At 36.0% G+C, this 25,270-nt stretch overlaps 1 protein-coding gene across 3 annotated transcripts in view; it reads left to right on the top strand.

The window, feature by feature from the left end:
• NFXL1 (nuclear transcription factor, X-box binding like 1) overlaps positions 1-25,270 on the top strand; it is a 74,946-nt gene that overhangs the window by 40,821 nt on the left and 8,855 nt on the right. For all 3 annotated transcript variants that reach the window (XM_047856635.1, XM_047856634.1, XM_047856636.1), the window contains exons 16-20: positions 4,216-4,237; positions 4,663-4,803; positions 11,539-11,705; positions 17,073-17,142; positions 24,059-24,163. In XM_047856635.1, the coding sequence (XP_047712591.1) occupies positions 4,216-4,237; positions 4,663-4,803; positions 11,539-11,705; positions 17,073-17,142; positions 24,059-24,163 (505 nt within the window). The remainder of the gene's footprint in view (positions 1-4,215; positions 4,238-4,662; positions 4,804-11,538; positions 11,706-17,072; positions 17,143-24,058; positions 24,164-25,270) is intronic.

Consider the following 25,270-nt stretch of genomic DNA (forward strand, 5'->3'; position numbering starts at 1 on the left):
ATGGGCAAAGGGGCGCCTGGGTGGCGCAGTCGGTTGAGCGTCCGACTTCAGCCAGGTCACGATCTCGCGGTCTGTGAGTTCGAGCCCCGCGTCGGGCTCTGGGCTGATGGCTCAGAGCCTGGAACCTGCTTCCGATTCTGTGTCTCCCTCTCTCTCTGCCCCTCCCCCGTTCATGCTCTGTCTCTCTCTGTCCCAAAAAATAAATAAATGTTGAAAAAAAAATTAAAAAAAAAAATGGGCAAAATCTTTGAATAGACATTTCTCTAGAGAAGATCTACACATGGCCAGTAAACGTGAAAAGATGCTCAAGTAATTATTAGGGAAATTCAAGTCAAAACCACATTAAGATGTCAATTTATACCCACTAGAATGACTAAAATAAAGAAGACATAAGTGTTGGTGAAACTATGGAATAGTTGGAATCCTCTTACATTGCTGATGGGAATGTAAAGTGGTGCCACTACTTTGCAAAGCAGTTTGGTAGTTTCTCAGGAAACTAAACTTGGAGTTACCAATTTTAGGTATATACCTAAGAGAATTGAAAATATGTGTTTATAAAAAACCTGTACATGAGTGTGACAATAATAGCATTATTATTAATAGCCAAAAAGTGGAAACAACTCAAACGTCTGTCAACTGATGAGTGGATAAAATGTGGTATAACTAGCAATGGAATATCATTCAGCTATAAAAATGCATGAATTAACTGATACGTGCTGTATCGTGGACGAACCTTGAAAACAGTATGCTAAGTGGAAGAGGCCAGACATAAAAGGCCACATAATGTTTGATTCCATTTATGTGAAATGTCCAGAATAGGCATATGCATAGAACCAGAAAGTAGATTAGTGGTTGCCAGGGGCTGTGGAGTGATTTCTAAGAGTTACAGGGTTTCTCTGTTGGTAGTGAAAATATGCTTAATACTGGTGATGGTTACACAACCTCGTGAATATACTAAAAACCACTGAATTGTGCTTTAAAAAAATTTTTTTTAATGTTTATTTTTGAGAGAGAGAGAGAGAGAGAGAGAGAGCATGAGCGGGGGAAGGGCAGAGAGAGAGAGACGGAGACGCAGAATATGAAGTATGCCCCAGGCTCTGAGCTGTCAACACAGAGCCAGATGCGGGACTCGATTCCACGAGCTGTGAGATCATGACCTGAGCCCAAGTCAGAGGCTTAACTGACTGAGCCACTCAGGAGCCCCTTAATTGTACTTTTTTTAAAAGTATAAATCTTATCTCAGTTTTAAAGAGGAGACAAACATGTAAAGGTCTTTGTTATTCTGATATAATGATTTTTCAGTGGCAGGTGTAATAAAATTAGTATAAAGTATATGTTAAAAATATTACTTGTCACATGAACAGTGAGGTAGTATAATTTTTTCTTAGAGTAGAATGTTCATGTCTTCTTGTCCCTTGCCTACCATTTAAAAATTTTTTTTTTCAACATTTATTTATTTTTGGGACAGAGAGAGACAGAGCATGAACGGGGGAGGGGCAGAGAGAGAGGGAGACACAGAATCGGAAACAGGCTCCAGGCTCCGAGCCATCAGCCCAGAGCCCAACGCGGGGCTCGAACTCACGGACCGCGAGATCGTGACCTGGCTGAAGTCGGACGCTTAACCGACTGCGCCACCCAGGTGCCCCCCCCCCTTTTTTTTTTTTTTAATTTTTTTTTCTTTTTTTTTTTTTTCCTTGCCTACCATTTTTAAACATAACCTGACTTTTAATAATTTGGCTGTGTGGTAAAAGAATTCTGAACATAAAATACGTGCTGTATCATTATGGTGCCTTTGGCTTCAAGTTACAAAGAACCTACATAAAAAGTGACATAATAACAACGGTTTTGCCTTGTGCAGTTAGACTGGAGGTAGAGCAGCTCTGTGGTTGGTTAAGCTGATTAATGTAGTTCTGCATCATCAGGGGTCCAGATTCTTTCTGTTTTATCCTCAGTGTGGCATCTTTGCTCTCAGGCTATTTGGCTTTCTGTTAAACTTCCCATCCAGACAGGAAGCCTTCCAAAGAGAGAAACAAACTGTTTATGTCTTCACCATCATCTTCTATTTTTAAAGAGTGAGAAGCCTTTTCCAGAAGCCCCATAGCAAAACTCCTTTCACATTTCATTGGCCAGAGTAGGATCACAAGACAGTTTAGAAACTGTCTCTGGAAAGGGAAATGAAATGTTTATTTTTTAGTTTTTTTTTAAATAGACTTTATCTTTTTTTAGATGATTTTCAGGTTTACAGAAAAATTACCCAGAAAGTAAAGAATTCCCATGTGGTCCTGCGACACAGTTTCTCTTGTTAACATTTAGTGTGGCATATATATATATATTTTTTTACATTTGAGGAACTGATATTGAATAATGATAATATTATAAACTAAAGTTCATAGTTTATACTAGGGTTTATATTTTGTGTTGGATGGTTTTATGAGTTTTGATAAATGCCTGATCTCGTGTATCCGCTAATTACAATATCATATACTATAGCCACTGCCCTAAAAACATCGTGTACTATTCTTGTTTATCCCTCACCTTCTTCCTCAAGTCCCTGGTGACCACTGATCTTTTTAATGTCTCTATCATTTTGCCTATCAGAATGTTATATAGTTGGAATCAGATGGTTTACAGTCTTCTCTATGCATTTAAATTTTCTCTATGTCTTTTTATGTCTTGGTAGTTCATTTCTTTTTATTGCTGAATAATATTCCATTGTATGAATGTACCACAGTTTGTTTATCCATTCACCTATTGAAGGACATTTTGGTTGCTTCCAAATTTTGGCAGTTACGAAGAAAGCTGCTTAAACATTCACGTGTAGGTTTTGCTGGATCATATGGTAAGTCTAGCTTAGCTTTGTAAGACACTGCCGAACTCTCTGACAAAGTGACTGTACCAATTTTGCATTCTTATCAGCAACAAGAGTTCCTGGTGCCCTGTATTCTTGCCAGCATCTGCTTGTCAGTGTTTTGGGTTTTAGTCATTCTAACAGGTATGCAGTGGCATCTCATTTTAATTGGCAGTTTTGTAATGACATGATGTTCAGCATCTTAGGTTTGTTTGCCACCTGTATGTTTTCTTTAGAGGGTGAGGTGTCTGTTCTCTGTTCACATCTTGATCATTTTTCTTAATTGGATTGTTTGCTTTATTATTATTAAGTTTTAAGAATTTGTCTTACAGTTTGGATACAAACCCTTTACCAGATACGTTTTTTTCCCAAAGTCTGTGGCTTTTAAGTGTTTTTCACAGGGCAGATGTTTTAGTTTAATAAAGTATAGCTTAACCATTTTTCTCTCGGAGATCACGCCTTTGGTGTCGTACCTAAAAAGTCATCCCCACACACAAGGTCACCTAGATTTTCTCCTATGTTCATAATTTCACATTTCACATTTAGGTCTGTGATCCTTTTTGAGTTGTCTGTTGTGAAAGGTATAATGCCTGTTTGGATTTTTTTTTTTTTTCCCATGTAGATGTCTTTATTCCAGTACCAACCATTTGTTGAAAAGACTATCCCTTCTCTATTCAGTTGCATTTTTCCTTCATCAGAAACCAATTGAGTATATATTTGTGTAGGTCTGTTTCTGGGCTCAGTATTCTGTTCCACTGATCTATTTGTCTGTTTACTGTTACCAGTACCATACTGTTTTGATCACGGTAGCTTTATAGGATGTCTCTAAGTTGGGTAGTGTTAGCACTGTGTTGTTCTTCAATACTGTGTTGACTATCCTGGGTTTTTTTGTTTTTCTATATAGACCTTAAAATCAGTTTGTTGGTGTCCACTATTAATAACTTGCTGGGATTTTGATGGGAATTACATTGAATCTAGATCAAGTTGGGAAAGAATCAACATTTTAACAATATTGTGCCCTTCTATCAATGAACATGAAATATATATTGTCTTTGATTTCTTTCATTAGCGTTTTGTAGTTTTGCTCATCTAGATCACGTATATATTTTGTTAGATTTGTATCTATTTCATTTTTTTGTGCTAATGTAAATGGTGGTGTGTTTTTAGTTTCAAATTCGAATTGTTTATTTCTGGTATATGGGGGAGCAGTTGGCTTTTGTATGTTAATTTTGTAGCCTGCAGTCTTTATAATCACTTATTCCATATGTGCTTTTTTTATGTAGTAAAACTAGTGGCGTTAGCACCTTTGCTTTAGGTAATCTTTTTGAAGAATTTATAATGTTTTCATTTTATTTTTTTTCTTGCAGAGAATGTCTTGGGAAGCATGAGGTGAGTTATAGGTACAAGTTTTAAGTAAAGCTTATAATCTATGCTACTGTATAGGGATTGTTAGAAATGACAAAGTCAAAGTATTGTTTTCTGTGGTTTTTTTTTTAGTGCTCTAAAAAGTACAAGAATTTTTGCTGATTTTTAAAATATACAGTGCTTTTGAGAATTAGCGTATGTCTATGTGGTCACTATAGCATCATTATATTGAATTTCCCTTTTTAGGAATAGAATGTTTTGCTTCTTGGCATTCGTTTTTTAGGATTTTTTGACAGGTTACTTTGATTTTGATGATAACTATTATTAATGAAAACGTGTTAGACCTTTATGAAACTTGTTCTTAAATGATAACAGAGTCATTTCAGACATATGGGTCAGAAGGTTTTTGTGTGTGTGTTGCTAATATTTTCTTTTCCTTTTTTTTTAAGGTGAGTCCACTACCATGCCATACTGTAGGACCCTACTCTTGTAAGAGAGTCTGTGGACGAACCTTAAATTGTCAGAATCATACATGTATGAAAGAATGCCACAAAGTAACTGAAATTGATGCCTTCATTGGCAAAAACAAGGTAATATCCTTAGGTTGAATATATATGTGCTTATAGTATGCTTGAAACATTCTTTTGGATAATTATGCCATAAATATTTTTCCATTTTGTTATAACTATTTTCCTTTTTCTTGCCCTCATCTCTTCTCCTTCCTTGCCTTTCTTAATACAAGCAGCTTTAACAGCTTGGTGTACATTTCTCTGTATCTTTGTGCTAGCTCATGATATGCCTTTTAATGTACTCTTTACATACTGTACCTGTGTTAATACATAGGCTTTCGTTTTATGATAAAAGTACAGAAATTACGTATCTATTTAGATAGTAGATAGCAATATCACTTCCACTTCTGTCCGTTTATATCTCTGAGTTTAATTCTGGAACATTTTTTCTTAGTTGTTTTTTAAACCTAACATGTATGATAGACAATGTCCACAATTTTAATAAATTTCTTTTTTCAACGTTTTTTTTTTTATTTATTTTTATTTTTGGGACAGAGAGAGACAGAGCATGAACGGGGGAGGGGCAGAGAGAGAGGGAGACACAGAATGGGAAACAGTCTCCAGGCTCCGAGCCATCAGCCCAGAGCCTGACGCGGGGCTCGAACTCACGGACCGTGAGATTGTGACCTGGCTGAAGTCGGACGCTTAACCGACTGCGCCACCCAGGCGCCCCAAATTTCTAATCTTTTGTTGGGAATAAAGTAAATAGCATCACAGATGTAGGGTATGTGTGTGTGAAATTCCCTAAAAGCATTTTACAAATCATATAAGTCAGTCATCAAAAGATCTCTAAAAATTGCCATTTTACAAGGAAAAATAAATATAGCCAATAAAATTTTAAATGATACTAAATTTTTTGTATATAATATATAAATAACATAAAACATAAATATATATATAAGTATATATATTTAGAGTGGGAGAGTATGAGCCAGGGAGAAGGACAGAGGGAGAGAGAGAGAATCTTAAGAAGGCTCCATGCTCAGCATGAAGCCTGATGCAGGCCTTCATCCCACGACCCTGGGATCATGATCTAAGCTAAAATCAAGAGTCGGACACTCAACTGATTGAGCCACTCAGACACCCCTATTAAATTTTATTTTTAAACGTTTAAATTCATCAACAAATAAAACTAACAAAACCCAGCAAAATCATTTACAATAGCAATAAAATATACCAGATTCCTGTTGAAACACAATACAGATAGTCAGTCTCCTGCTCTGAATTTCCTAGGCCATATGCAAGGTTCTGGCCAATAAAACATAGGCAGAAATGTTATTCAACTTCAGGAATAGTTAGAGAAATCTTAATTTATCATTAACCATTCTTTCTCTGTTTCCATGATGGAGGAGGTTGTATGTCTCTTGTGATACAGGTAAAAGCTAGCAAACTCCCCATCATCCTGTATCCCAGAATCATTGATTTGCTGAAGTCCCCTGCCAGACTACATTTGACATGTGTGAATAAAAAATAAACTTTGTTATATAAAAAATTATATATTTTTAAAATATTTAATGTTTTTTCAAAGACTTCCATTCTATAGGGAATCATAATATTATTAGCAAGTGTGTGTAATGAGAAGTAAGCCAAAGATTTTAAGATTCATTTTATTAAATAACATTAAATTTTCAAATGTTTAAATTATTAATATGAATTGTATGCTATTGAAAAATTCACTTGCATTGTTACTTTTTTTTTTTTTGTCTTTGATTCAGTGGTTGTAAAGCCTGATAATATAAATGTCCATAGTATCATTCTTGCTCATGTGCAGACATATATGTAGATATATTGCCTATAATTTCTTCATTGATCTGTGCTTTGATCCTTAATAAAAATGTTCTCATGATAAAATGAAAAAGAGAGTGGAATTATAAAATCATACTAACATAAATATAATAATTCAAAATCGCTTTAGTCAGAGTACAGCTGCTATATCTTCTCTAGATTTCCAGAACATCAAATGGGTTGGAAAAACTCATTTTAAGAGCTGATAAGACACCAATTGGGGAATTATCTTGGATTATCCCAGCATTGCTCCATGGGCAATGGCTGTGGTAAAGTTTGGGTTATAACTTACATGCAATTCATCTCAATTTAGCTACAAGTCCACCTTTGTCTCCCAGTCAAGGAAGGCTACTACAGTGCAAGTGAATGAAAATTACATTATTTAGGGGATAACTTTGCAATCATTCTAATGTATATATTAAACATGAAATATATCATGAACTCTTTAAAATTCCTTACTGTAACATCTCAGTTGAGACCCACTGGAGATGATCTCCTTGTATGTCTGTCTTGACCCAAATGGCTCAGGAATTGTTAATTCAGCTTCTACCTTGAGTTGTAGCACAGAGCTTACAACATACTAAAAATATATATTTTTTTCAACATTTTTATTTATTTTTGGGACAGAGAGAGACAGAGCATGAACAGGGGAGGGGCAGAGAGAGAGGGAGACACAGAATCGGAAACAGGCTCCAGGCTCTGAGCCATCAGCCCAGAGCCTGACGTGGGGCTCGAACTCACGGACCGCGAGATCGTGACCTGGCTGAAGTCGGACGCTTAACCGACTGCGCCACCCAGGCGCCCCCTAAAAATATTAAATTAATAAATATTAAATATCGGGTATTTAAAAAGCGTTTATTGACTGGAATCAAAAGTCTTTTGTTTCTTATCTCTGTTCTGGTCTCTTTCCCTGGTTTTGCTGTAGATCTCTCAGTCCAGTCAAAGCTGTTCTTATAGGCTATGGCTCTGATTGCTACAATTAGCAACAGATATATCTCTATTGTCTAATTCAGTGGCTGCAGTGAGTGGAACTGTGATTAATTGGGGAAAGGTGTGAGATTGATGCAATTGAAGTGAGTGTATTTCCCAAGCAAACCTGGGCACAAATAATTTTTAGAGTGACTGAAAGAAGAAATAAGTATTTCCGTTTCTTCTACTTGAAGAGAACATACTCTCTAAGAATACTTTCTTAGAGAGTGATTTTGATGTATTAACATAAAAAATAAAACCTCAAAAATACAAAAAAAGAAAAAAGAAAAGAAGAAGAGGAAGAAATAATGAGGATAATCTTTGGGGAAAATCTGTACCAAAAATAAATGAAAAAGAAAAAATATATCGGTACATAATCACACATAGACACATACATTTCCTATACGCTTATGTATATGGTAGACCCTTGCCACGCAGCATTGGCATCACCTGTAATCTTGTTGGAAACACAGAATCTCAGGTCGTACCTCAGCATTTAACGATTGCCAAGTGATTGATCATGCACAAAAGTGTTTGAAAATCACTGCTACAAGCAAGTGTGTATGATGTGTCATGTTTCATTGATTTAAAAAAAAGAATTTTGTTATAATCATCAGACTTTGTAAGAGATTGGAACTTAATTATTTCAGCCATTAAAAACAAAGGATAATTCTGTAATGTGATAGAGGTTCTAGTTTTTGCTACGATGATAATCATAGTATATAAATGTCGAACACCTTAAATTTATGAAATGTCAAATGGGAAAGAAAAATTTTACTTCTCAAGATTCATTTTCCAATTTGTAATAATAATGCACATGTTTATTCTGCCTTCCTTCTCATCATCTCCTTGCTTATAATTGGGATTGCTATCCTTCTGGGATTTCTAGACATCAGATGAATCAGGAAAAACTCATTTAAAAAAGATGGTATGACTAATTGGGGAATTATTGTAGATTATCCCAATATTGCTCCCTTGGTTAAAATTCCTGTCTCCCTTTAAAAAAAAATTTTTTTTTAATGTTTATTTTTGAGCCAGAGACAGAGCGTGAGCAGGAGAGGGGCAGGGAGAGAGGGAGACACAGAATCTGAAGCAGGCTCCAGGCTCTGAGCTGTCAGTACAGAGCCTGACACGGTGCATGAACCTGTGAACCATGAGATCATGACCTGAGCCAAACTCGGATGCTTAACTGACTGAACCACCCAAGCGCCCCAGTGTCTCCCCTTTTTAAAATAAGAACTGTGTAAGATATTTGACAGCCAGTCTTGCTGTATTTCTGAATTAAGGTAGATTCTTCTGGAAGATAGAACTTGATATTGGAAGTGATCCAGGAAGATAGCTTAGCAAGTATAGATTCAGTAATTTTTTTTTTTTTCATAACTGGAACAAAGGAGCCCCATACCATCTGTATAATTCTTCTTTTGCAGATAGGGAAACTGAAGGTTTTCAAGTGACTTGTTCATGATCATATAAGCAAGAGAGTAGTAATAAGAAGGTAGTATCCCTGATAGTACCTGATATTAACTTCCAGCCCAGTATGGTCTTCTATTTATTTAAATGAAAGATTATTACACATGTACCACATAGCCAGGAAGAAACAAATGAGATAGACTATGTGTGTCATCTTTGGTTATGTTTGCATATTTTGAGATTCACTGCTTCTCTTTTCCCAGTCTTTCCCATTTCAGAAAGTTGTTTTATCAGTTTTACACCATTCTGCAGATCAAAGACAGGAACATTGCTTGATTTCTTTCTTATCTTCCTTTCCTTGTCTCACAACAAATCTTGTTAGGTTTATTATCTTCAGAGTAGATCCCTGAATCTATTTCTTATAACCTCTGACACTAACCTTCTCATTCAAGCCACCATCACCTCTTCCCTAGATTTCTGCAGTATTTTCCTAGCCAGGCTGTCCACTCCCACGTTTGTCTTACTGCATTAGCCAAATTCATCTTTTAAAAATGTAAGAAAACAGGGGCGCCTGGGTGGCGCAAGTCGGTTAAGCGTCCGACTTCAGCCAGGTCACGATCTCGCGGTCCGGGAGTTCGAGCCCCGCGTCAGGCTCTGGGCTGATGGCTCAGAGCCTGGAGCCTGTTTCCGATTCTGTGTCTCCCTCTCTCTCTGCCCCTCCCCCGTTCATGCTCTGTCTCTCTCTGTCCCCCAAAAAATAAATAAACGTTGAAAAAAAAATTTAAAAAAATGTAAGAAAACAAAATAAGTCATGTGTCATCTCCCTGCTCAAAACCCATCAGTAGCTTTCAGTTGCTCCCAGGATAAAATGCAGATGGCCTTATGATAGCCCAATAAGGCTTTATACTGATCTAACTTCTGATGACATTTCCTACCTTTTCATTCATCGCTCACTTGTTCCCTTCTACTTTTGTTGCTATTCTTTGAATATTCCACATTTGTTCTTCTGTCAGAGCTTTTGCACTTAGTTTTTTTTCCCCTCTGGAACTCTATATTCTTGTGGCTTTCTCCCTTATTTAACTTAATTCCTGTTCAAATATGAACAGGAATTTCTTCATGTTGCTCCTGTTACCCTCTCTTATCCTGCTTTATCTTTTTTCAGAATATTTATGAAGACATTCTGTTATGTTCTTTATCTCCCCCATTTAAATTTAAGTTTCTTAGGTCAGGGATCTCTCCCATTTTGCATATTCCCAGTGTGTGAATGATTCCTGGCACATAACGCTGAATAAGTGTGAATAAATTAATATAATTTTTAAATTAAAAAATAGAAATTATTTATAGAAGAATGTTTCATAATTGAGACACTTTTTCTTTTTTTTTAATTTACATCCAAGTTAGTTAGCATATAGTGCAACAATGATTTAAGGGGTAGATTCCTTAATGCCCCTTACCCACTTAGCCCCTCCCCCCTCCCACGAGATACTTTTTCTTTTTAATCATGTATGTTAAAAGTAGCTTGGGTTTTTATTGACATAATAACTCATTTGTAATCATAGCTTTACTTAGGAATGATAAAACGTTTTTAAACTTTAAGACACTACCCATGTCTATAGCTCTCTTATTTTATTTCGTGTATGACATATGAAAATAAATACTATCTTGTAATAACAATTTTTAACCTTCTTTTGTAGATAAAAGTTAAATTATTAAATTACTAGAGGAGAAAGGTGCCTTCTTGAGTTACATTCAAGTACATTTATTTTTTTCATATTTTTTTTCAAGTTTGTTTATTTTGAGAGAGAGGGAGATCACACGTGTGTGTATGTGTGAGTTGGGGAGGTGCAGAGAGAGAGGGAGAGAGAGAACACCAAGCACGCTTCATACCATCAGCACAGAGCCTGATGGGTGGCTTGATCTCAGAACTGTAAGATCATTACCTGAGGAGAAACCAAGAATTCTACCCTTAAGCTTAACCAACTGAGCCACCCAGATGCTCTGAAGTACATTTACTTGAAAATGTAATGTAATCTTGGTTCACTGAAGTGCATTAAAACATAAACTTCTGGTCATTCTTTTTCCCCTCTATACATGTTTCATTTTGGCTAGATGCGATCAGTAACTTCAGAACACTGAATGCTTTGGGAATTGTTATTTGTGTATTAACAGGGTGTTGATTTCTTTAGTTTGATGGTGATCGTGCTTGTTGGGTGGAAATGAATTGATAATGTTTTACTCTTTATTTTTTTTCTGCTACAAACTATTCTTTAGGAAGTAATTTAAATTTTTAGTAGGAATACCTCATGTAATCAAGTACAATTTCAGATGACGCAGTTTGATTTAATGAAGTTTGTAGACATAACAGTTTGTGAATAGTGGTGATATTGATAATTTTCCTATTCTTCATTTTTAATATATATTTTTTCATTTTGAATAATTTTAAAGAGTGAAAGCATGCAGCATTTTATTAACTATATTCTCAAGAGCTGCAAAAGTGCTTTTTTTTAATGGGATATGTGAATTTTGTAGTTTTAATGTATAGAAATGTTCAACTTCTGTACTTAGATGATTTATTTCCTTACTACCCATCAGGCTGGCCCAGAATGCCTTCAGTGTGAAGAAGGGTGCTCTAAATCACGGCCTCTGGGTTGTCCCCATCCATGTGTTTTGCCATGTCACCCTGGAGAATGTCCTCCTTGTGTTCAGATGCTTAGAATAAAATGTCACTGCAAGATCACAAGCCTTTATGTGGAATGTAGGTAAGTGGACTGAAGAAGTATTTACTATAATTATTTTAACCAGTATCTCTTTGTAATTCAGAACCCTATACAGTATTCTTTAGGAAACATTATTCATTGTTGCCCATAGACACTAGAAGCCTAGACTTTCCTTCCAGTAGAGACCTGAAGAAAGACATGTAGAATCCCTCACCTTCTAGATACTTAGTCCTGGTTTCAAGGGCAATTCTGCTTTTTCCATTTGGGAATTCTGTGTAAGAGTTTTTAAGGGAAAAAGTTCCATCAATCACTGCTTAAAAATAAATAGAAATATTCCTATAGTGGATTGTCAAGCAACTGTGTCAAACTAGAATTTTGTTGGATCAAAACTTGATGTGCACATAGTTACTAAGGCATAATTTTTAAATTCTATGGGGCGCCTGGGTGGCTCAGTCGGTTCAGCCCAGGTCAGCCGTCCGACTTCAGCCCAGGTCATGATCTCGCGGTCCGTGGGTTCAAGCCCCACATCAGGCTCTGTGCTGACAGCTCAGAGCCCGGAGCCTGTTTCAGATTCTGTGTCTCCCTCTGTCTCTGACCCTTCCCTGTTCATGCTCTGTCTCTCTCTGTCTCAAAAATAAATAAACATTAAAAAAAAAAAATTTAAATTCTAGACTTTTGTTTATTACAAGTGTAGCTGTTATGGCATATGCCATACTAGGCTATGACTTCTATATTTCCTTTACTTAAAAAAATGCACACTTAATAGTATGTATATTTTTGCTTATCAATTATGTGGAGGGGAAAAAATTACCATTTTTTTCCTATTTAATCACAATCTAACATAATTTATCTAACTTGTTTAGCTTCATTTCACCCAAGTTTGTAAAGTGGGCTGTGTGTAAGTGTATTTGACTCAAGTTAAAGTTGGGGATATGACTTTGTTTCTCATTTTTTTAACATAAACACTTTTTGAAAAATGCCTGTTAGTAGTATCTTAAATTTGCTTTTGTCATTTATACTATAGAGTACTGTTTTTTTAAATTGGAAAAGTTAAATTTTATTCTTTTTATATATTAAAATTATTTTGTTGAACTTTTAAGAATGAACTATTATAATTTTTAGCTTTAGAGTTTTGTTTGTAGAGTGAAGAGGGCAACTTTGCTTTAGTAATTAGTGATACTAAAGAAAGGAGATTTTCTTTGGTCTTATAGGGTGTAAATTTCCTTTTCTTACTTCTTTTTCCCTTTGTTATGTAGTCTCCAAAGTGTGACTTTGCCTTTTTACCTTCTTGTCCAGAGTGGTTGCCTTTCCAAGATTGACTCCTTGATTCTTGTGTACTTTTTAAAGTTTCTTCCTTTTAGTTAGTGTTCGTATCTACCAGTACTTTTTCACATTTAGGGTGGACTTTCTCTTTCTGGTGTGATGTTAGCTCAGTTGCCCTCTTCTCTTTTCTGCTCAGTTTTTCCAGAACCCTACTAGTTCTCTGAAATGATATGCTTTGGGAGCTTGAGAAATAGTTTCACTATGAATTGGTATTTATTTTTCTACTTGCCTATAATTTGAAATTTGTAGAAATTTGTATCTTCTGGTTATATGCAGGTCATGGGATTTGAGTGATTTTATTATTAATGAGCTGAATGATTTTGTGGGGAGGATATGTAGATAGATATATTTGGATTGAGTTGGCTTCCATTACTACAGTTATCTGGAGTTCCTTTTCCCTTTCCTTGAATGTATATTTAAAGTGTATGATTTTCAGCAGAATATACATTCTTTTCAAGTGTACATGGAACATTCTCCAGAATAGATCACACAGTAGTTCACAAAAGAGGCCTCAACAAATGCCAAAAGATTAAAGCCTCACCATGTACCTTTTCTGACTACAACGCTATGAAACTAAAAGTCCAACTACAAGAAAAAAATTGGAAAGACCACAAATATATGGAGGTTAAACAACATGCTACTAAACATTGAACAGCTCAACCAGGAAATGAGAGAAGAAATAAAAAATTACATGGAAATAAATGAAAATGAAAACACAGTGGTCCAAAACCTTTGGGATGCAGCAAAAGCGGTCGTAAGAAGTATATAGCAACATAGGCCTACCTCAGGAAGCAAGAAAAATAATCAAACAACCTAATCTTATACTAAAGGAGCTAGAAAATGAATATCAAACAAAACCCAAAGCCAGCAACAGGAAGGAAGTAATAAAAATTAGAGCAGAAATAAATGTTATAGAAACTAGAAAAATAGAACAGATCAGTGAAACCAGGAACTGATCCTTTGAAAAAAAAATTAATAAAATGTGATAAACCTCAAGCCAGACTTATCAAAAGCAAAAGACAAAGGACTCCAATAAATAAAATCACAAATGAGAAGATAAATAGCAACCAACACCATAGGAATACAAAAAATTATAAGAGAAAGTTATGAAAAATTGTATGCCAACAAATTTTTTAAAGTTTATTTATTTTGAAGTGGGGGGAGGGGAAGGGGCAGAGAGAGATGGAGAGAAAACTCCAAGCAGGCACCACACTGTCAGTGTGAAGCCCAGTGCAGGGCTCAAACTCATGAACTGTGAGATCATGACCTGAGCTAAAACCAAGAGCCAGATGCTTAACCAACTGAGCCATCCAGGTGCCCCTGTATGCCAACAAATTTGACAACCTAGAAGAAATGGGTAAATTCCTAGAAACATGTAAATGACCAAAACTGAAACAGGAAGAAATAAAAAACTTGAACACACTGGTAACCAGCAAAGAAATTGAATCAGTAGTCCAACTCCCAACAAACAAAAGTCCGTGACCAGATTCTACCAAACATTTAGAGAAGAGTTAATAACTGTTCTCAAATAATTCAAAAAAATAGAAAAGGAAGGAAAACTTCCAATTTCATTCTATGGGGCTAGCATTACCTTGGTACCAAAAGAAGCTACCACTAAGAAAGAACTACAGGCCAATATCCCTGATGAACATAGATGCAGAAATTCTCAATAAAATACTAGCAAACGAAATCCAACAATGTATTAAAAAAGTTATTCACCACCATCAAGTGGGATTTATTCCTGAGTTGCAGGTGTGGTTCGGTATTCACAAATCAATCAACGTGATACACCACATTAATAAAAGAAAGGATATGAACCATATGATCCTTTCAATAGATACAGAAAAAGCATTTTACAAAGTATAATATCTGTTTATGATAAAAACCCCAACAAAGCAGATTTAGAGGGAACACACCTCAAAATGGCAAAGGCTATATATAACAACCCCATAGCTAATATCATCCTCAAGGGGGAAAAACAGAGCTTTTCCTTTATGGTCAGGAACAAGACAGGGATGTCCACTCTCACCACTGTTATTTAACATAGTAATGGAAGTCCTAGCCACACAATCAGACAAGAAAAAGAAATAAAAGCCATTCAAACCGGCAAGGAAGAAGTAAAACTTTCACTATGGCATGATAACTATATATGGAAAACCTGAAAGAGTCCACCAAAAAAAACTGCTAGAACTGATACACAAATTCAGCAAAGTTATAGGATACAAAATCAATGCACAGAAATCTGTTCCATTTCCTTACACCAATTGGAATTTAAATAAAAACTTAAAATCACAATGAGATACAACTACACACCTGTTAGAATTCAAAAGATAAAAGATTGACAGGTGTTGAAAAATTAGTTTATTACTAATTATAAATTTTTTTAATGTTTGTTTATTTTTGAGAGAGAGAAAGAGAGAGAGACAGTGCGAGTGGGGGAGGGATGGAGAGAGGGAGACACAGAATCCGAAGCAGGCTCCAGGCTCTGAGCTGTCAATACGGAGCCCTATGCAGGGTTTGAACCCAAGAGATGTGAGATCATGACCTGAGCCAAAGTCGGCCGCTTAACCAACTGAGCCACCCAGGCACCTCCCTCTGTTTTTTTTTTTTTTTTTAATGTTTATTTATTTTTGAGAGAGCGAGATAGTGCAAGTGGGGGAGGGACAGAGAGAGGGAGACACAGAATCCGAAGCAGCTTTTCAAAAAAATTTTTTTAATGTGTATTTAGTTTTGAGAGAGAGATGAAAAATTAGTTTATTACTAACTGTGAAATGACAGGAACAAAATGATATTAATTCTTAAGTTCAGAGGTGAGCACCATACTTGAAAGGATGAAAACGTACAACTTCTGGGAGAGCCAGAAATTATTAAGTGATATTATTAAGTGAATTTTTGCTAAGAAAATTGCATATGTTACCTTAGAGTACATTTATACTAATTTGATAACACATATTTAAGATAATAGTTTTGACATGAGGCTAAATTTATGGTATATTTTGGCAATTATGTATACTAAAAGGAAATAGGAAAAGAAGGAAAAGAAAGAAACAATAAAAAGGAGAAGAAAGGTAATGGGAAGAGAAAATAAGATTCATATGGTAGGGATTTTAAGAGTATCACTAGTTAACTGACTCATGCGATGTCTGAGTTGTGGTTGTATTCAACTAGATTAGAAAGTAGTTAAAGCACCAGTTATTCCCTGGTGCTCATGACTTTTCCTGAATTACCCACCAAGTCAAATATAAAAGCACACAGACTGCTCTAAAATGATTGAATCTAAAATGAATGAATTTCTAATATTAGTAAATAAGTTACCAAAACAACTTAAAAAGATTTCGTAAAACAAGCTTACTAAATTCTTCAATTTGAAGTAGGGTTTTTTTTTTTCTCTTTAAGAAAAAACAAGCAAAGGGGGGGAAAAGAGAGAGACAGGGAGGCAAATCAAGAAACAGACTCAACTACAGAGAACAAACTGATGGTTGCTAGAGGGGACGTGGATGGGGGAATGGGTTAAATAGGTGATGGGGGTTAAGGGGTGCACTTGTTGTGATTAGAGCTCTGGGTATTGTATGGAGGTATTGAATTACTGTATTGTACACTTGAAACTAAATTACAATTTATGTTAACTAATTGGAATTTAAATAAAAACTTAAAAAAAAGAAATCTGGGTGAGCATTTTCTCAGGATCAATTTTAAAGTAATATATTGAGCCATCAGTTTTTAACTGTTCATAGAAGTATTAGGAAAATGATAATTATATGGTAATATAATGGTTGGCCTATCAACAGGGAAAGATAATAGCAGGAACTATTAAAGAGATCATATTTTGTATGTGTTTTATACTCCCTTTTTGCAGCGATTGACTTTTTGGCATTTGATTTATTGGTAATAGAAGTTTTCAGTTATCAGACCAGGTAAGTAATTTGAGATAATTATTACAGATGGTACACAAAATAGTTTTCAAGAAAAAAATGAAGTAGGGTAATTTTATGGATATGTTTGAAATTGTGAATTACTTTTAGAGAAATTATGTTATAAAATGGACTTCGGTTTGAATGGCATCAAAATTTCCTCTTTTATTTTTAGAAAAATAACCACTGCTGATATAGATGAAAAGAATCTCCTTAGTTGTTGCAAAAATCAGTGTCCTAAAGAGGTAAGCTTTAATAGAAACTTTTAAGTTGTATTTCTATGGCCTTGTTTCTCTTGGATTTTCTCTTTTCTCGTTTGGTCTTATTTCAGGTCCTTTCTGAACCTGCTAGACATGTGGGTCCAGAAAGGAAGATGTGATTGAGGTCTGTAAAAATGTAATACCTACTAACTGTGGATGCACATCTCTTTATGAAATTTTGGGGCTATTAGGACGAAGACTGACCCTTCGAAGATTTTTTTCTAAAAGCAGTTTTAAAGACAGCTTATATACTTTATATGATAGAGTATTGACCTAATGCTTTGCCCCTCCTTAAAATATTAAATAGGTGAAGAACTGTGTGAGTCATAGGCTGTGAGACAGTAAATCCATAGTAGGTTATTTAAGAAGCAGATTTGTGTGTGTGTGTGTGTGCGCGCGTGTGCATGCACGTATGTATGAACTTTAAAGTTCATTATTATTTTGAATTAATTCATACAAAGTACTTATGTTAAAGTTTTATTTTTAAATATTCTGATTCTTGTATGTGCATTGTATCCCAACTGAAAGTATTAAAAATAGTTCAGAAAAATTATTCAGAGTGTAAAGGTTAAAAGTCACCAGTGATTTTTCTTGGTGATAATTTGAGAAACCAAAGTGGTCCGTCTACAGTTGGTTAACTTAAAAGTCAGAGTATTCCCTTTTTTGTTGTTGGAGGTAGGGCAGTAATAGTTACTTGATTTGGTTGGACATTTATAAAGGAGTCCCTTTGACTTACAGATATACTCATTGTACCACTTTTATTTTAATTCTGTCTTTATGTATTTACCTGTTTCTCGTCCTCTTTATAGTCAGGGAGAGATGACAACAAAGCCTTAATGACAAGTATAGAAGTCATTCTCTTTAATTAAATAAAAAGAAATTAATGCCTGATATGCCTTTTTGTTAGCAATATTTCCTTTTAACTAAAACTGGGTTCTTTTTATGGATTTCTGTTTAAGAACTATTGGAAGTTGAACCTGTGTATTTTAAAAGTTATGTGAGATTATAAACAGACATTTCAAGCAATAAATGATTATTTTAATAACCTGTCTTTGTCATACAAGCAAAACTAAGGGGGGCATTGGGATATTTCAAATTTAATTTTCTGAATTCTTCAAATTCTGAATTTTTCCTTTTTAAAATAAATTTTCTTCTGTCCAAATTCAGATTCCAGGTAATAAGTGGTTGAGAATGTTTTATTTTTAATCTGACTCAGTAACTTGGTATGAGATTGTAGTTAGAAATAACAAAATTAAATTTAGGGATTGCTAATTTGCAGTTTAACATCTCCTTGGCTGTGATTCGTTTGTGATACTGTTATGACATTTGGTGGGGCTAGATGGATGGTCACTGTTTAAAAATTTGTTTTCCATGCTCATGATTATTTGGATTCTAGATCATTCTGGAGCCCCGAGTATTTCCAGAGTCTCCTTGGGCTCTCTTGAAAAATATAGCCTTAGTTTGGGAACAATCCAGGTGGCTGTTATAGTTTGAAACAGTCTAGGAGCGGACAGGTGTCTAATAGAACTTACTCTAGTTTATGGCCTCTCAACATTGGTAAGGCTACAGCAATACTTCTCAAACAGTCAGTTTAAGAGCTTCTTGAAATGGATTAATGGGCCCTGCCCCAGAGTTTCTGGTTTTGGGGGTCCAAGAATTTGCATTTCTAATAAGCTTATATATAATAGTGATATTGTTGGTCTGGCACCACAGTTTGAGACTCACTAAGCCATAGAATCAAGTCATACTTGGGATCAACCAAGAACTGTGTCACTTTGCATCTGCAGCAGATATCCTGTACTCAGAGTTAAGGTATAGGATGATGGTAAATTCTGATGTACCAATAGATTCCTGTTCACTTTCTCTTCCCCTCCCCATACTATGGATTTCTTGGGGGCAGCGACTATGTCATATTTGTCCTTGCATCCAGTCCTTTGTTCCCTGTTTGTGTGTATTAGGCAGTTGGTAAATGTTGTTGAATGTGAATTAAACTGAACCGTGGGAGTGATATAGGCATATCATTCTAGATATACACACTCTGTGTCTTCTGGACTGGTTTGAGTTTAACTAAAAGAAAATATAAAGATACCATGAAGAACTAACTACACCTTTAAACTGCCCCACATACACAATTCTGCTTTTAAAACATATTTCTGAATTTGGTTTTATCATCCCCATGCAAGCTTTTTTACTTTTTGCTTGGGAAAATTATTTAATGTCTCTGTAACTCAAATTGTTCATGTATACAATGGGAGAAATAATACTCACTTCTGAGCGCTGAGTATTAATGAGTTAATAACATGTAAATGTCTTAGTATATGGTAAGTGCCTTATATGTGCTTGCTGTAGTGATGATGATATATGTGGGTATTTATCCACAAACATTGTTTTGCAAGCTTTCCTTAATTATTTTTAAAGAGCTTTTTTTTTTTTTAATTTTTTTTTTCAACGTTTATTTATTTTTGGGACAGAGAGAGACAGAGCATGAACGGGGGAGGGGCAGAGAGAGAGAGGGAGCAGAATCGGAAACAGGCTCCAGGCTCTGAGCCATCAACCCAGAGCCTGACGCGGGGCTCGAACTCACGGACCGCGAGATCATGACCTGGTTGAAGTCGGACGCTTAACCGACTGCGCCACCCAGGCGCCCCTTAAAGAGCTTTTTTAATTGTTGTGATTAAAATGGAACATTTTGAAGTAGACAGTATTGGTTATTGATGAGGTGTTGGATATGACATATGCAAATGTTAGCAGAATGATGTTAGGGACTGAGTAGAAGAAAACCATTCCACATTGAGTAGAGTAGGCTATCTCTGCTTTAAATGAATGTGAAGGTTAGATGTTTTAGAAAAACCTCAGTATTTTGGTGTGAAGTCTGTAATGAAGATACAGTCTTTATATATTATGCATTTTAATCAGCTTCCTTTGAAACTGCTTTTCAGCTCTTTTAGAATATAAGCTGGCTTTTAAGATAACACATACTTGTACATCTGATTTTTTTAAACAATGAAATTATTACCTAGTCAGAAATACGTAATACATATGGACAGTTTAACAAATGGTTAAAAAGTCAAGACCGTATAACTCCACCCAGGTTAAAAATTACAGTGTGACTGCATCTCAGAAGTCTACTAAAGTCCCTGTCTGACTGTGGTTTCCTCTTTCTATCCTATATGTTATCTCCATCTCCCTTTTATAGTAATTTACTTGCTTTTGTTTATAGTTTTCATCTGGAAACAATATTGCTTGCCTAATTTTATATTAAAAATTCAAAAGTATGAACTTATGTGACCTACTTACTGTGCTTTATGTTATGTTTGTCACGTTTATTACATGTTGCCACAGTCTTTATTCCATTATATGAGTAGACTATAGTTCACTGTGTTTTCTTTACTGTGGGTAGATATTTGAGTTGCTAAAAATACTGCTATGAACATTCTTGTTTGTACCTTCTAATTAATATATGTGGATATAGGTTTCTCTATGTGCCATTGCTTATTCATAGGGGATGTATAATTTCAACTTAAAGTCATATTGATTTCCAAAATAGTTGTACAATTTACTATCAGTAAATTTTCCTGTTTACTACCAGTATTTTAAAGTTCCAGTATTTTAATTTCCAGTTACCACCATACTTGGTATTGTCATAATTTTTAAGTTTTGCCAATTCTATGGCATCTGGTGATTTTAAATTACATTTTCCTGATTACTAGTGGTTTTTAATACTTTTTCAGGATTAATGACATTACTTTTGTCTGTGGGGCATATGTTGGATACCAGCACAGCAGACTTCTGGATGAGTTTCAGTTCTCCTTGCAAGCTACAGAAATCAGTTTGGTTAACTTAGCACACACACAAAAAGACATATTTGGAGGATATTGGAGGCCAGTTCATAGATTTTGTTTTTGTTTTTGTTTTTGTTTTTTTAATTTTTTTTTCAACGTTTTTTATTTATTTTTGGGACAGAGCGAGACAGAGCATGAACGGGGGAGGGGCAGAGAGAGAGGGAGACACAGAATCGGAAACAGGCTCCAGGCTCTGAGCGGTCAGCACAGAGCCTGACGCGGGGCTCGAACTCACGGACCGCGAGATCGTGACCTGGCTGAAGTCGGACGCTTAACCGATTGCGCCACCCAGGCGCCCCTTTTTTTATTTATTTTATTTTATTTTTTTAATTTTTTAATTTTTATTTTTTTTTTCAGTTCATAGATTTTGAAGGAAATGCTGTTACAGCAAACTTTGGGAAGGGCAGGACCTGGGCAGCCCCCAGGGGCTTGCCAGCAGGGGCTTGAGGGCTCTGTAGTGAGATGACTATTCAAACCACCATGTCTTTCTTTTTAGTTTTCAGGTATCAGGAGAGAAAATCTGATTGGTCCCCTTAGGTATGGGGGCTCCCTTGGCACAGGCAGCAACAGACAGGGAACTGGAATGGGTGGTACAGTCATGGCCATGGCTCCTGGGAGAACTGTGGTAAACCAGGCAGTCTTCCCAATTTATGTCTCCTGTTTCTTCTACCAGCAGAGAAGGTGAAAGGCAGGGAGATTCATGGAAGAATTGTGAGATGGGGGTAACAGGATCAATACAGTATTTAGAGAAAAGAGGTACATTTTAAAGGTAGAAGACCAAGCCAGAGAAAAGAGACTTTTAAGATGGTAGTGAAATTGTGGAGAGTGACCATGGGGTCTTTTAGGACTAAGGCAGAAAGATAGGACATCCAGAAAGATATGACATCCGGTTTTTAGCTTTTCATCAAACCCCAACACGTTGAAAATATAGAATACTATAGTCACAATTCTGAGTAACTTCAGAAAGTCTATATTGATTCTGAAAAGCTTCCCTATTCACTTTCCCCATTAGAGTTGTTGATTTAAAGTTGAAGTAGAGTGGTTAGTTACTTTTAGAGAGGATGACCGATGTCATTACCTCAATGAAGGAAAGAGCAAGAGGCTACAGAGACCTGTTTGGAGAAGGAGAGAGGATGGGTGGTAAGTTGATGCCAAATGTTTGTCTTCTTCATGAAGTCAGGCTAGAGGCACTGGCAGGAATGGAAGTGAGGAAGAAGTTGAGGAGGACAAAGACTTTAAACGACCCTGTGAGGCAGATATTTGATAGTTCAAAAGTATGAACTTTTGAGCTTAGTAAGCAGTGTTCAAGGCCTGTAGTTAGGTAGAGAGAAAAACAAAACTGAAGTGGTCCAGGAATGCTAGTGTGGAACTCATTTCAGCAGCTCAGCCCTATGGTGGGACCGATGAAAATGTAGTCTGAGTGATCCATATTTAGTTTTGGTGCGAACGTCTCAGCTAAAAATGAAAAAACAAGAAATTTAGTTGCACACCAGAGAGAGACTAAAGGCAATGGAAAAGACTTCTGAATGTTTTAAAGTCAGTAGAGATAATAGTTTAAAGAATCAATCTGGTGAAATATAAAGATCAGAAGTTGGAGAATTCAATGTTTATTAAGGTGTCTTTGTTAATGAATATAAGAGACACAAAGAAATAGAAGACCATTGCCCTCATTATAATACCTTTTATTATAATAGCTAAATATATCGAGAACATTTAATCCTCACGACAGCCTTACAAAGTTCTGTTTCCCTTCCCAGTTTTATACGTGAGGCACAGAAAAGTCAGGAGGTTTGCCCAAGATTTCACAGTTGGTGAACAGGGAAGCTGAAATTCAATTCCAGGCAGCTTGACTTTGGAATTTAACCACTAACTAATGGTGTCTTTTATTCACAGTCTGGTTGGAGAGACAGGAATCTATGAAGTGTCTAAATTTTTAAAAATTTTGAATGTTTTTATTCATTTTTGAGAGAGACAGAGCACAAGCGGGGGAGGGGCAGATAGAGAGGGAGACACAGACTCTGAAGCAGGCTCTAGGCTCTGAGCTGTCAGCACAGAGCCCATCGTGGGACTTGAACCCATGAACCATGAGATCATGACCTGAGCTGAAGTCAGACACTCAACAGACTGAGCTACCCAGGCGCCCACAATTTTTTTGAAGACCACACAAACAGTGTCACAATAGTTTAAAAGTAGATTTCTTACATAATTACTATTATTTGTTCAAATATAGGCAAATTTCTATCATGTTACTATGGTGATCTAAGCCATATATTGAAGTCTGGATAAGATTTGAATACAAAGAAGATCACAATGTTTCATCTGAAAGCTTGACTGTGATAAGAAGATAGTAAATAACTAAAGACAAGGAGCCATGTAGACATCATGGCAATTGCTTAGGTGGTTTGGCTACCTATATAATATGTTTTAATACATAGCGGCAAAGAGAAATGATTTAGAGTAAAAGGCTAAGCAGTTGTATTACAACACAGTGCCTTAAGGACAAGAAAGTTTTCTTTCTTTCTTATATAACCATATAGGGAAGGTAGATGTGTTATCACTGTGCTCCATGTATTCATCCAGGAACCCAAATAAGTCAGGCAGCTCTGCTTCATCTTGACACATGGTTTCCATTCGTGCTCTAAATGTCATCATTTACAGCACATTGGGAAGGGAAGAACATGGGTGTATGCTCTTGAAAAGCTTGAAGGCACAAAAGCACTTTTGCTTACATTTCATTGGCCAGAACGTAGTCACATGGCTATAACTAGCAGCAACCCTGATGTAAGATACACTCTTGGAGTGGAACTGGGGAGAATATTTAACATTTATGTGTAAAGTAATGTATATCTAAAAGAAAAAGTTGGAAAATTACATCATTATCCAGGGTTGATTGACCGACCCTACTGTGATAGACTCTCTTAAAATAGCTGTTGGAGGAAGGGGAGTTTGTAGAGTATGACTAGAATATAAATATGAATATAATAGAATATAAATAATATAAATACTAGAATATAAATATAAATAGCAATAAAAATTGCTTTATTTTCGTTTTATTTTAGCTTCCTTGTGGTCACAGATGCAAAGAAATGTGTCATCCTGGTGAATGTCCCTTTAATTGCAACCAGAAGGTAAAACTTAGATGCCCTTGTAAAAGAATAAAAAAGGTAAGTATTTTAAGTTATTGAATATACTTTTCTGTGTAAAAAAATTTTTTTTGGTCTCTGTTTTGGTAGTTTTTGGCTTTACTTTTTGCCTTTTAATTTTAAGGTCTTACCTTTTAGAATCTTTATTGTTAGCCTATTTCTGTAGGTACTTATTTTTAAAATCAGCTTTGTTTGGCAATTTAGTTTTCTGTAATTTACTCATAAAAGAACTTTGTTTTATGTTGGAACTAAGTTCAGTGCCCTTTTTTTGGGTAGAATCAGTATGCTCTAGATTTGAGGGGTGCCTGGGTGGCTCAGTTGGTTAAGCGTCCGACTTCAGCTCAGGTCATGATCTCGCAGTTTGTGAGTTCAAGCCCTGCGTTGGGCTCTGTGCTGACAGCTCAGAGCCTGGAGACTGTTTCGGATTCTGTGTCTCCCTCTCTCTCTGCCCCTCCCCCACTCATGTTCTGTCTCTGTCTCTGTCTCTCTCTCTCTCTCAAAAATAAAGATTAAAAAAAATTTAATATGCTCTAGATTTGAGGTCTTTGTACAAGGAACATGGAATGAGTAATAGAGTGAGTTTCATGGCTTAAGAAATGGTCTGGAATTTAACCTTTGTTGCTCTTATTTATGAAATAGTTTTTGCCATCAGTATCATGTTGTGAAAACACAGCCTTAAAAAGACTTCACATGCACAGCCTTATAACAAACTGGGAGAGAATTCATTTTAAGATAAAATAGTGGTAATGGAGGAGTAAAGGGCAAAACTTTTTTTTTTTTTTTTTGTAATGTTTGTTTATTTTTGAAAGAGAGCGAGAGAGAGTCTTGAGCGGGGAGGGGCAGAGAGAGAGGGAGACACAGAATCCAAAGTGGGCTCCAGGCTCTGAGCTATCAGCACAGAGCCCAATGTGGGGCTCAGATTCACAGACCACAAGATCATAATCTGAGCCGAAGTCAGACGCTTAACCCACTGAGCCACCCAGGAGCCTCTGAAAGGGCAAAACTAAGAACTGGAAAGCTCAGTGGAAGCAAACTATACACCATTCAGCTAAACTAAGCTTACATGGAAGAGTCTCACTGGTCTCCAGTGTCAGCAGCTGGGTTGTCTTGTTTTCAGCCTCCTTTTCC

The sequence above is a fragment of the Prionailurus viverrinus genome, chromosome B1 (assembly GCF_022837055.1).
Source record: "Prionailurus viverrinus isolate Anna chromosome B1, UM_Priviv_1.0, whole genome shotgun sequence".
Classification (NCBI taxonomy): Eukaryota; Metazoa; Chordata; class Mammalia; order Carnivora; family Felidae; genus Prionailurus; species Prionailurus viverrinus.